The sequence below is a fragment of the Artemia sp. Qi Xiang Cuo genome, chromosome 11, assembly GCF_049724085.1.
Source record: "Artemia sp. Qi Xiang Cuo chromosome 11, ASM4972408v1, whole genome shotgun sequence".
Classification (NCBI taxonomy): Eukaryota; Metazoa; Arthropoda; class Branchiopoda; order Anostraca; family Artemiidae; genus Artemia; species Artemia sp. Qi Xiang Cuo.
In genome coordinates, this window is record NC_142804.1 from 60,170,218 (window position 1) to 60,183,241 (window position 13,024).

At 35.3% G+C, this 13,024-nt stretch overlaps 1 protein-coding gene across 4 annotated transcripts in view; it reads left to right on the forward strand.

The window, feature by feature from the left end:
- Positions 1-12,665, forward strand: part of p130CAS (Serine_rich_CAS and FAT-like_CAS_C domain-containing protein p130CAS) — a 198,331-nt gene extending 185,666 nt beyond the window's left edge. For all 4 annotated transcript variants that reach the window (XM_089096927.1, XM_089096925.1, XM_089096924.1 and 1 more), the window contains exons 6-7: positions 3,493-4,839; positions 9,377-12,665. In XM_089096927.1, coding sequence (XP_088953053.1) covers positions 3,493-4,839; positions 9,377-9,818 — 1,789 coding nt within the window. In that variant the 3' untranslated portion in view covers positions 9,819-12,665. The remainder of the gene's footprint in view (positions 1-3,492; positions 4,840-9,376) is intronic.
- Positions 12,666-13,024: the final 359 nt, after the last annotated feature.

Sequence of the window (13,024 nt, forward strand, 5' to 3'; positions counted from 1 at the left end):
TTTCCGTGTGAATGAGCCGTCTCCCGATTTTCTAGATCCACTGTGTCGATACGATCACCCCTGGGAAAAAAACAACAAAAAAACAAATAAACACGCCTCCGTGATCTTTCTTCTGGGAAAAATTCTAAATTTTTCTGACACGCAAATAGGAGCTTGAAACCTCTACAGTAGGGTTCTCTGATACGCTGAATATGATGGTGTCATTTTCATGAAGATTCTTCTATAACTTTTGGGGGGGTTTCCTTTTTTTCGAAATTCAGAGAAATTTTCTGAGGCTCGTAGACTAAACTTAATGAAACTTAAATATAACGAATCAGCGTAATAAGTCGATTCTTTTGATACGTCTATTAATATCAAAATTCCTTTTTTTTAAAGTTTCTGTTACTATTGAGCCGGGTTGCTCCTTACTTACTGTTCGTTACCACGAACTGTTTGATTCAACTTGCTGTGCGAGCTCTTTTTGATTTCAATTTTCTTGTTCAGCACTTATGACATTTTTAAAGAATACCCTTTTCATTGCTTCAACAAAATTTGCTGTTTTGTGACAGGGGGAACCATAAATAAAAAATAAAAAAATTAAAACCCCAATGTCTACCTGAAATGACTTAACCTTTTTGAGACTACACTATTGATATAGTTCCAAGATAACTAACTATAAAGCTATCTGACATGAATAGTCAAATCAATATGTCAATATGAACAGTCACTCATGCCTAGTCATCCTTCTATACTAAACTTGAAAAATGCCTTGTCGTGTCATTGCTGCTAATAAGGGAGAAAAGACCAGTCATTCCCCCTGGAGAAAAAACTATATAATGAGATGGTGTTAGCATACTAATTTACTTAGGGGTTGAATGCTCACAGGCTTGCCAGAATTGCCATAAGTCCACTGTTTAAAATGTCAAAATCTTTAGTCTGAAATAAGAAATAAAAGTTTTTTTTTAACTTTTAAAAAAAGTTAAGTATTCTAATTAAACGGCTCATGTATTTCAGGAGTCATTCTTGAAAAAATGGGACAAAAGGTCAAAATTTAGCGTAAAGAGGGACGTATTGAGGCAGGTAAACCTAATATACGCAATAATTTCTGTTCTCTTTAAGTTTTGATGTTGCTTATTACTTTCATTTGAAAAACTTGTTTTTTAAAATTTAATTTCTAATTGTTTTTAAATAGTGCCAGGAAATCCGCCCCCCCCCCCCCGCTCCATAGAAAATTATATCTTACCACGGAAAATCCCTCCACGGAAAGCTCTTCTTCTCATTTAAAATACCCCCCTCCCCACCTGGAAAATTCCCCCCAAACAATTCCATTCTAGCTGAATATTTCCCTCTGAAAATTTCTTGCGGACGATCTCGGGTGAAAAATTTATCTTAGTGTACTTTCGTTAAAAAAAAAATTGATTGTTTCTAAAATCATGCCGGAAATCCCGCCCCCTAGTAGAAAGTTGCTCCAGAAGAAAATTCCCCCTGGAGAATTTATTTGGTGGAAATTTATCCCGTGGAGTTCTGCCGTGGAAAATACCCTCCCCCCTATGGAAAGATACTTTAGACAATTCCAACCGGGTAAAAAAAAATCTCGGGCAATCCCTCTTAAGATCTCCACATGTAAAATTAAGTCGGTAAAGAGAAAGTAAGAAAGAATAGAAGTAATTTTGGATAGGAATTCTGGCAAATTCCCCCAGTGTAAAATGTCCCCTAGAAAGCTTACCCCCCCCCCAGAAAATTCCCTTTTAATGGAAAAATCCACCCCGTGGAAAATCCACCCAGAAAAAAATGAACCCCCCCCCTCCGAAAAATGTCTGAATACTTCCCAATAACAAATACTATACTTAAACAATGAGCAAATTTCATGACTTACAGACATCTCTCCAGGGGCTGTGAGGGGTCATGTTTTCCCCAAAAGCATTTTGTTCCCCAAAGAACAAAATGACTACCTCAAATTTATGAACGGACATCTTTGAGGAAAAAGGGGGTGGGAGGGGGCTGGTGGACGTCTACTTTTTGTTCACTTAAGAAGGGCCCTGGAACTTTTAGTTTCTGTTGGAATAAACTCTTTCCTGATATTCTAGGACTATTGGTTCGATGCGATCACCCCTGGGGGAAAAAACAAATAAACACGCATCCTTGATATTTCTTCTGGCAAAAAAAAATATACAAAATACCACATTTTTGTAGATGGGAGCTTGAAACTTCTACAGTAGAGTTTTCGGATGCGCTGAATCTGATGGTGTGATTTCCATTAAGATTCTTTGACTTTTAGGGGGTGTTATTCCCCTTTTTTCAAAAATCAGGCAAATTTTCTCAGGTTCGTTGCTTCGATAGGTAGCAGTAAACCTAATTAATTTTATATATTTGGGATCAGCATAGCAATCCGATTCTTTTTATTTGTTTGTTGATATAAAAATTTTGTTTTTTAAAGTTTCTTTTACTATTGAGCCGCGTCGCTCCTTACATTCAGTTCGTTACCACGAACTGTTTGATATATATATATATATATATATATATATATATATATATATATATATATATATATATATATACATATATATATATAAAGTGAAACTCACTACTTCAGTTGAGGAAATTGTTACTGCCAATGATCAGGGCGCCCAATCGTAAAAATATGGGGGGGGGGGGTGGGAGGCAAAAATATTTTTCGATTTTTAATGAAGATACGACAATGGTATGTTTGAAAACATTTGTGGAGGGGGGGATTTTTTCGCATTTCGTTGATGGAAATAACTCAAAAAAGATATTTTGCATAATCTAGGGGGAATGTTAATTGCTTAAATGACGCCTCCTTAACTCCACTTTTCGCATTTAAAGATTAATTCCTGCTTTAAGTTTTGCTGTCAATGTACTTGACTCTTAATTGCGCATATATGCAGCAAAACCCAGGGGCGTCGTTTGGGAGGGCAGTTGCCCCCCTTAATAATGTGGAGAAAAAATTATTATGTAACCCATGCCCCTTGCCCATCTGGACATGCCTGCCCCCCCTTATTAAAAATGCTGGAGATTCGCCTCGGGTAAAAAGCATTAATGCTTTCGGACTAATATTTTAGACATTATAGGATAACATTTTTATTGTAATATTATTAGACAGTAATATATTAATTTAATATTTTAGGATGTTATTCTTATTCCTTATTCCCTATATATTTTAGACTAGAGCACGAAGTTTTGCTTATCCAAAAGTAAAGATTTTACAAGGAAATACAAGCAAACAGATTTCCTCCAGTAGCCCACGCTCTTTTTGATATTCAATAAACCCCCTTTATTTAAATAGAATGGTTATAATTTGTACATTTTTGTTGTTTTTTAAGTTTGTCCCCTCGATATCTTTGGCCATCTTCGAACTAAATTCAGGTGCGTAAATGTCTGTTTTTACGCTTCTCCACGTTATTCCTACTGATGATAATTTTTGAACCTTCAATAAGGTGATTTGCCTTGACTAAAAGGAAGATTGGTTGACTGATTTTGACTTTTTTCTTATAGAAATGAAGTTTCTTGCTACGACACTCCAAAGGCACTGAATGAACTACTTTATGACTCCCCACGCTCCACATTGCATCAAGATCCCACAGGAAAAGAATCCAATAGGTCAAGTGGAGCATCCTTGTTGTCGTCAAGCTCAGGCTACTCATCGTTGCTAAATGTCGCAAATGAATCCCCGAACACGACTTATTCTAATAGCCCTGGTGGAGCAGACACCTATGACACCCCAAGGCCATTAAAAGCAAACTTGATAAAAGCTGGAGAAAATATATGGAGAAACAGGTCCTTCGAAACTCAAGGCTGCTCAAAGAGTGTTACTGATAATTTGAGCAAATCTTTTGACACAATTACTTTAAAGGCTTCAGATGGAAATGAAACCTATGATATACCACCGAGAAGAGGGCACCCCGAAAAACTTGATTCTATTATATCAGCGTTATCAGAAATAGACAAACTGCCAAATCTAAATCTTCCTCCTAAAACTAAAAAGGTTTTACCTCCAACTTCAAATAATGAAGATTATGATACGCCAATACCCTCAACTTGCTCCATAAGGAATAAATTAGGAAGCTCATTTCGAAGCCATCGGTCAGCCATCCCTGAAATCAACTGTCTTCCACTTCCACCAAAAGTTGGTCGGCGACCACTCTCTAATGAATCAGACGTAATGCAGGATTACAGTATTCCTCACCCAATAAATAAAGATATCAGTAAACCAAAGTCAGAAGATAAGGAAGAACCAGTTTATGGAAGTATTGTGCGCAACATGGCTTTAACTGAGGTTGATCGAGGACTTGTGCAGTTTGATGAATTGAAATCAAAAGTGGTTAAAGCCATAGAAGTACTTTCAGAACTGAAATATGATGCTCCCTACTCAGATGAAGTTCTTCGTGCTCTTAAGAACGAAACTGTATCTGCAACGTTGTCTTTCGAAAAAATACTGGAACTTGCTCTCATATACCTTAAAACTGCCAAAAAGGTTGATTTTTCATTTGCCATTCGCCTTGAAACTGTAGTAAAGCCTTTGATAAATGGCAGAAAAATATTGAAAGAAATAGTGAAAACACTGGAAATCTTTTCTAAAGATTTGCTTTCCTCCCTGACTTTCCAAAAGAGGATAAAAGTCACTATTGATCAGCTGCAAGTTTGTACCAAAAACTTAATTCAAGACATCAAAGCTTTCTCAATATGTATTCACGATAACGGGAAAAAGCTTTTCAAGCCATCTGTTGATGATTGGATTGATGATTATGACTATGTGAAATTGGATTCAAGGTCATCAGTTCTCGCTGACGAGGTTGATAATGCCAGTGGTGTTAATTGCAACTTACAAACTGTTTTCAACAGGTAGGCCTTTTGGATCATTAGGTGTTATAGTGTATTAATTTAAAAAAAAAATTCGGAAAAATAATTTTTTCAAAAAAAAGTAACGGCCATTTTAAGCTTAAGCTCAGAAGATACAAATACCTGTTAATATTCAAACTAAAAACGACCAGAAATTATTATTAATGAAACCCAAAACGAACAGAAATTAAATAAACCATCATAGGAAAAAACATACAACAAGTAATAATATAAATGAATAGATAGATCTTAAAACAAGTAATGCGTAGATTGAATATGAAACTCAAGCTTTACACGAAAAAAAAAATTTTGCTATAGATGCATAAATGAAAATCAAAACAAACAGAAATTAAATAAATAATCAATGCTAACAAACATGCAATAGATATTAATATAAATGAATAAACAAACCTTAAAACAAGTGAAACTTAAATTTAATATACAAATCAAGCTAGAAAAGAACAAAAAAGAGTTTGGGTATCGCCTCCGTCTCTCACTGTAAAAGTCTAAAACCTACTGCGTCATTGGCACTTTGCTGAAAACCAATTTTATTAAAAATATTTTCTTTTGTACTTAGTATTGAAAATAAACATTATGATTATAATAAAATTTTGAACTGAAGAGTTTTCAACAATTATTATCATTATGCATCAAATATTCAGTTTAATTTATTAGTTCTTTCTAAAGTTGTTCAAGACGAATATAGTTTCACTACAAACAAGAGATTGGATACTGCCCCCTTCCTTAACTGTAAATAAAAACCAAAAGCCTACTGCGTGATTGGCGTTTCACTGAAAACGAATTTTATTACAAATATTTTCTTTTCCAGTTCTTACAGCATCGAAAATAAAAATAAAATTAGAGTGAAATAAATTCTTGAACTGATGAATCTTTCAAAAATTAATATCATTATATATCAAATATTCAATTTGATGTTGTTTATACTTTCGAAGACTGTTCAAAACACATGTAGTTTTCAGTAAAGCGCCAATGACGCAGTAGGTTTTAGACTTTTACAGTAAGAGAAGGAACGATACCCAAACTCTTGTTTGTAGTAATTTTTGTTCGTTTTAAGTTTGATTTGCATATTCAATTTATGTTTCACTCGTTTTAATATTTATTATTCATTTACATTAATATCTAATGTATGTTTGTTTGCATTGATTGTTTATTTAATTTCTTTTCGTTTTAAGTTTCATTCATGCTTCAATAGCAAAATACTTTTTTTCGTTTTAAGTTTGATTTTCATATTCAATCTAAGCAATACTCGCTTTAAGATTTATTTATTCATTTATATTATTACTTGTTGTATGTTTATTCCTATGATTTTTCATTTAATTTCTGTTCGTTTTGGGTTTCATCTATTCCTTAATAGTAATATCTGGTCGTTTTGGGTTTGAATTTTTAACACATAATGGTATCTGCTAAGATTAAGTTTAAAATTGCCTTTATTTTTTTTTTTAACTTATTTTTAGGAAAGTTTTTTTTTAATTTATTTTGTTCGTTTTTGATTGAAAAAAGTTTCAAATTTTTAAAAATTCCTTATTTCTAAATCAAACTTAAAAAAAAAAAAATCAAATCTCCATCATAAGTGTCAAAACTGGTATCAAAGTAACAATATCAAAGTGAAAAAAGTTTGCCCCCTTTGAAATGAGCCCCCTTTGAAGTTTATCCGACGACCCTTCTATATGATGTGCGTCTGGGAAAAAAATGGAGTGTGGGGGGAAGCTAGCTGCCATCCGATCACTTTTTACTCTTAAAAAGTGAATTACAACTTTCTATTTCCAATCAAATGAGCCCTCTATGAAGTTTATGCGAGCAGCCCTTCCATAACAACCATATATGCCCCCAGGGCATAACTTACACCGCCTACCCTTGGGCACTGGGGGGGGGGCTGTGTTGACACCGGAGTTTTTGTTATCTGAACTTTTATCTATTTTTAACAAAATGTCTGTCTCAAAATTTTTATCTGATGCATTTAGGGCGTGCAGGGAAGAAGGGCTAGTTGCCCTCCAATCTCTTTTGACTCTTAAAAAGTGAACGAGAGCTTTCAATTTCCAATCAAATTAACCCTATCCGAAGTTTATACAAGCATCCCTTCCATAAAAACGATATATGCCTTCAGAGCATTACGTACAATGCCTGCCTCCGGGTCATGGGGGATTGCGTCGACACAGGAGTTCTTATCTGACCTTTGAATTATTTTTAATCAAATGGCTATTTTAAAACTTTTATCGGATAGGCTCGGCGATAAAAGCGTGTGGGGGGAGGGGGCGAGGCTAATTGCCCTCGGATATCTTTTGACTCTTAAAAGTGAACTAGAACTTTCAATTTCCAACCAAATGAGCCCTCTTTGAAGTTTATACGAGCATCCCTTTCATAAGAACCATACATGCCCCCAGGACAACACTTACAACCCCTATCCTCGGGCCCTGGGGGTATGTTGACAACGGAGTTTTTGTCATCTAATTATTGAACATTTTCTAACAAACTGTCTATATCAAAATTTCTAGTGGATGGGTTTTGGGCAAAAAGGGCGTGGAGGGGGCTAGTTGCCCATAAATCTCTTGACTCTTAAAAAGGGAACTAGAACTTTCAATTTCTAATCAAATGAGTCCTCTATAAACTTTATACGAGCATCCTTTTCATAAGAACCATACATGCCCTTAGGGAATAAATTAGAACGCCTTCTCCCGGACCCTGGGGGGTTGTGTTGACTCCTGAGTTTTTCTTATACGACCTCTGAACTATTTTTTTAAATACCTATCTCAAAATTTTCATCAGATGGGTTTGGAAAAAAGAAGGCGTGGGGGGGCTATTTGCCCTCAGATCTCTTTTGACTATTAAAAAGTGAACTCGAACTTTCAATTTCCAATCAATTGGGCCCTCTCTGAAATGTATACGAGTATCTCCTTCATAAGAACCAAATATGCCCCAGGTCATAACTTACAACGCCTGCATCTGGGCCCTGGAGGGTTTTGTCAACCCCGGGGTTTTTTTTTATGATCTTGGAACTTTTTTTTAACAAAATAGCTATCTTAAAATTTTTATCGGATACATTTGGGAAAAAAGGGCATGGGGGGGGAGCTGGTTATCCTCAAACATCTTTTGACGCTTAAAAAGTGAACTTTCAATTTCCAATCAAATGAGCCCTCTCTGAATTTTATACGACCATTCCTTCCATAAGAACCATATATGCCCCCAGGGCTTAACCTGTAGCCCTTGCCCTGAAGACCTTGGGGGGGGGGAGAGTGTCATACTCAAATATATAATTTCCAGAACTTTCAACTACTTTTTACAAAAGGGCTATCTCAAAATTTTGATTGGATGTGTTTGGGGAAATGGTGAGCGTGAAAGGGGTGTTAGTTGTTTTCCAATCCCTTTCGACTATTAAAAAGGACACTAGCCTTTTGAATTTGCAATTGAATGAGCCCTTTTTGAAGTTTTTACGACAACGCTTTCTATAAAACCTTATATGCCCCCAGGGCATTACTTACAACCCTTGCCCTGAGGGCTGTGGGGGGGGGGTGCTGTCATCCTCAAAGACCTAATTTCCAGAACTTTTAACCACGTTCAACGAAATGGCTATCTCAAAATTTTTATTGGATTTGTTTGGGGAAAAGGTGGGCGTGAGAGGGGGGTTAGTTGCCCTCCAATCATTTTCGACTATTTCGAATTTTCAATCGAATGAGCCCTTTTTGAAGTTTCTACGACACAACTTTCTATAAAAAGCTTATATGCACCCAGGGCATAACTTACAACCCTTGCTCTAAGAGCTGTGGGGGAGTGTCCTCCTCAAAAAACATAATTTCTATGTGGAAATCAACTACGTAGAACAAAATGGCTATTTCAAAATTTTGATTGGATGTGTTTGGGGAAATGGTGGGCGTGGAAGGGGTGGTCGATGCCTTCCAATCACTTTTGACCCTTAAAAAGGGCACTAGAACTCTCGATTTACAATCGAATGAGCCCCCTTTGAAGTTTTTACGACGACCTGAAGTGTATGAAGTGCCTCTGGGAAAAAAATAATAATAATAAATAAATAATAAAACATTGGAGCCGTATGGCCTTTACTATAGGCAACGCTATAGCGTTGCCTCTGATATGGGCTATCTTAAATTCAGGGTATCTTATCGAAGGAACAAGAGCAGAGTTGTACTCAATTAGGGAAAGGGACTAGAAAAAAAATAATGTCTAACAGCAGCAGTGTCACAAGGCAAAATCTGAGGAGGGGGAGGGGAATCTATTTTACCAGTCATGATTGATATTTTATTAAACATCGGTAAAACTCCGATAAAATCACCAAAATCATGAAGTTGCAGCATAATCGTCTCGATGCCACAATTTTACTATTCAAATTGCTTACCGACACGCTAAACATACTGGGGAAGAGACCCCTTTACGCACAGACTACTTTTCTTAAACAAAGACAAGAATGGCAGCGTTTTAGGGTCTGTATATAGTTTAAACTTTAGCTGTAAGGCATCGGCTAATTGCCCAATCTGTTCTTGTAAATAAATTTGTTAATTCTTTTTTTTAGAATGGTTGTTGAGTCCACGTCGATTATACCTTCTGAACTCCCTACTCTTGGCAGCGCTGAACTCCTCCAGTTTTATAAACCCTATGTTGAGCAGCATCGAAAACAGCTGGCAAATTCAATAGACACTTTTTTAAATGTTATTGAGTCGAAAGAACAGCCTAGTGTTTTTATTAGTTTTGCTAGATTCATTGTCATCAATGCATTTAAACTTGTGTTTATTGGTGACAGCATTGCCAGACATTCGAGTGAATCTGTTGCCAAGGTGGTGAGTGACTCCAGTGACAAACTTTGTAAATCAGTAAAAATCAGTGTAGAAACAATAAACAGAGGGGTAAAAGAGTTCCCTTCGCACGCAGCTGTTCAGAGGATGTTTGATGCAGTTGTACATGTAGCAGAAAAGGGAACAGAATTCTATGACCTAATCTTGCAGCTAACTGTCTAAATCGATTGATCGTGCTGATTCTAAGATAATCACTACGTTACTTGAATCACCAGAAGTTTGAGTGATCCCAGAATTTTTGTTCATTTGTAAAATGGACAGGACGTTATGGTAACGTATGACAGCAAAATGACCAGCAATGTAGTTAGCAGGCTTAAACTGGAATATAATTTGAAGTGCTTCCATTATCAAATTAGAAAGAAACGTTATATTGTGGGTACTTTTTTTGAAACGTTAGACTATTTAATGATAGTAAAATAATTCGCTCTATAGTTAGTATGCATCAGCTTAACTTTAATTTTGACAAGATTTCATTACCAAATTAGAAGGAAACGTTATATTGTGGGTACTTTTTTTGAAACGTTAGACTATTTAATGACAGCAAAATAATTCGCTCTATAGTTAGTACGCATAAGCTTAACTTTAATTTTGACAAGATTTCATTACCAAATTAGAAAGAAACGTTATATTGTGGGTACTTTTTTTGAAACGTTAGGCTATTTAATGATAGCAAAATAATTCGCTCTATAGTTAGTACGCATAAGCTTAACTTTAATTTTGACAAGATTTCATTACCAAATTAGAAAGAAACGTTATATTGTGGGTACTTTTTTTGAAACTTTAGACTATTTAATGATAGCAAAATAATTCGCTCTATAGTTAGTATGCATAAGCTTAACTTTAATTTTGACAAGATTTCATTACCAAATTAGAAAGAAACGTTATATTGTGGGTACTTTTTTTGAAACGTTAGACTATTTAATGATAGCAAAATAATTCGCTCTATAGTTAGTACGCATAAGCTTAACTTTAATTTTGACAAGATTTCATTACCAAATTAGAAACGTTATATTGTGGGTACTTTTTTTGAAACGTTAGGCTATTTAATGATAGACAAATAATTCGCTCTATAGTTAGTATGCATAAGCTTAACTTTAATTTTGACAAGATTTTATTACCAAATTAGAAAGAAACGTTATATTACGTATAACGCTATGGTACGTTATTGCTATATTATCATGGCAGAATAACCATCCATGTAGCTAGCATACTTAAGCTGGACCATCATTTTGAGGTGCTTCTATTATCGAATTAAAACGGAACGGTATATTACGCATAACGCTGCGACATGTCATGCTATATTTTATATATATTTTATATATGATATGTTCTATATAAATATCCCTTTGGAACAAAATTATTGTACTTGCTTATTTTGGTTAACAATGAGTAGAGTATTCTATCTTTTTATTTTTTCAATTTATCTGACTTCATTGCGGGATTTTTTGTTCCCTTGACCTAGAGCTGTGTTTTTCAACCTCTTGACGATTTAGCAACTTTTAAAGTAGATTTTCTCATAATTTGGAATAAATTAAATATCTGTAGAAACCTGAAACACAGTTGGAGCGTGATTTCACCACTTGAGGGCTCTTTTGAGACAGTTTACATATTAAAATATTCAGTTAATTTATGTTTTAAAAGTAACTCCTTTTTCAAATTGCACCTTTGACGCATTTTGGCTCGAAAAATAGTGCTTTTGTTATATTTTCGCCTTTATGGATATGCTGTCCTATACCAGACATCTGTGTGACACTGTTCAGGGACATGATGCGTAAACAAGCTTTGTTTTTGTTACTATTAAACTAGTTAAAATTATTATTCATTTTTATATCCAAGCATGATGAATAACTAATCTTGTCTATTATCTTTTGCTTTATTTATCAGTAAGAATTTTTTCTTGATGATATCATTAAAGTTATGAAAATATGTAATATTGCCTTAGTAACAAGGCCCCTTTCATAATTTTATGCGATTTATGCGCTATTTAATTGTTAATAAACTTAGTATTACCACCTAAGACGTAGTCATCTTAGCAGATTCAGAGTTCCACTCCCCCCCGCCTTATTTTCAATCTGAAGTCTACCGGTTTAATCGGTATAATGGCCTAGTTGTTATATTGGATGTTTACGATAATCGGCACTCCATAGGAAACCCTCTCTTATATTCCACATATACCATTTATTTTTTTCGTTGGGGGATGGGAAAGATTTCGAGATTTTCAAGTCTGTAAAAATTATATTCACTCTAGTTTTAATGAAAATCCTTTTCGTTTCGGCTCTTGCTATAGTAATTAGTTTTATCTTGGGGTGAAGGAGGGATGTGTCTGCCTTTGCCCCACCACGGATGGGTGGTTATATATAAGTTATATATAATATAGTTATATATAATTTTTCCATTTTTCTAGGGGGCTTAAATGCCCCAAAGTTACCTTCCTTCTCTTTCCATTTTAATAGAATATGATTCTTTGTTTATACTTGGTTTAATGTTTCGTAGTGACATTTCCTTGTAAGTACTGTTTTAAAAGCACAGAAGTGATAAAATAGTGGTGTTTTTACTGTGGCGAGCTGAGTGCTAGTTTTCTCTATATTAAATTTGATTGTAATATAATAAATTTGGTAATATAAAATAAATAGTAGTCGTATAAAATTCCTGTATTTTTTTTAATGCTGTAGCCAGCTTCTGGACATGGTTCGTATGATTTTCTCACGTGAATCACATGATATCCGATCAAGGCTTATCAGTTATTCAGCAAGTCATAAGCAATACATGGATTTGTTTATAAGTCCCCGACAAAGACTTCATGTTAGTGTGGGGATCAAAGTGTTTGCTAGCCACGAAGCAGCAGCACTTTATGGGGACTGCTTAGAATAGCGCTATTTGGTGTCTGAGTGTTCTAACGTCTTCTACTACCACTACAGTTACGAAGAATTCAGCGCGGCACCAAGCCGCATGAGGCCAACACAGCTACGCACGCTCCTCCTCCATCACAATCTATTTAAAGCCTCCCTCTTTACATCAGGTTCCATTTCCCTTTACTCTTTCTTTATGACATCCTCCCACCCCAACCGCGGACGACCTATTTCCATTTAGCCTTGGACGGTTGGCCAAAAAGGACAATCTTCGGCAATCTGTCATCCTTCCTCCGCCGAACGTGCCTTAGTCAAGGTCTTCTAGTAACGTCTAGAAGACCTTCCCTAATAACATCTTCTACTTCAGGATAATCCAGATTTGGCTGGCAAACCCAACCTAGACACATTATCATGTGATTTATTACTTCTTACAGCATTACTCTTCAGCTGTTAAGCTCTAATTACTTCATTGCATAGATGTTAGTATATATAAGGATATCACTGTTTTAAAGGCTTATT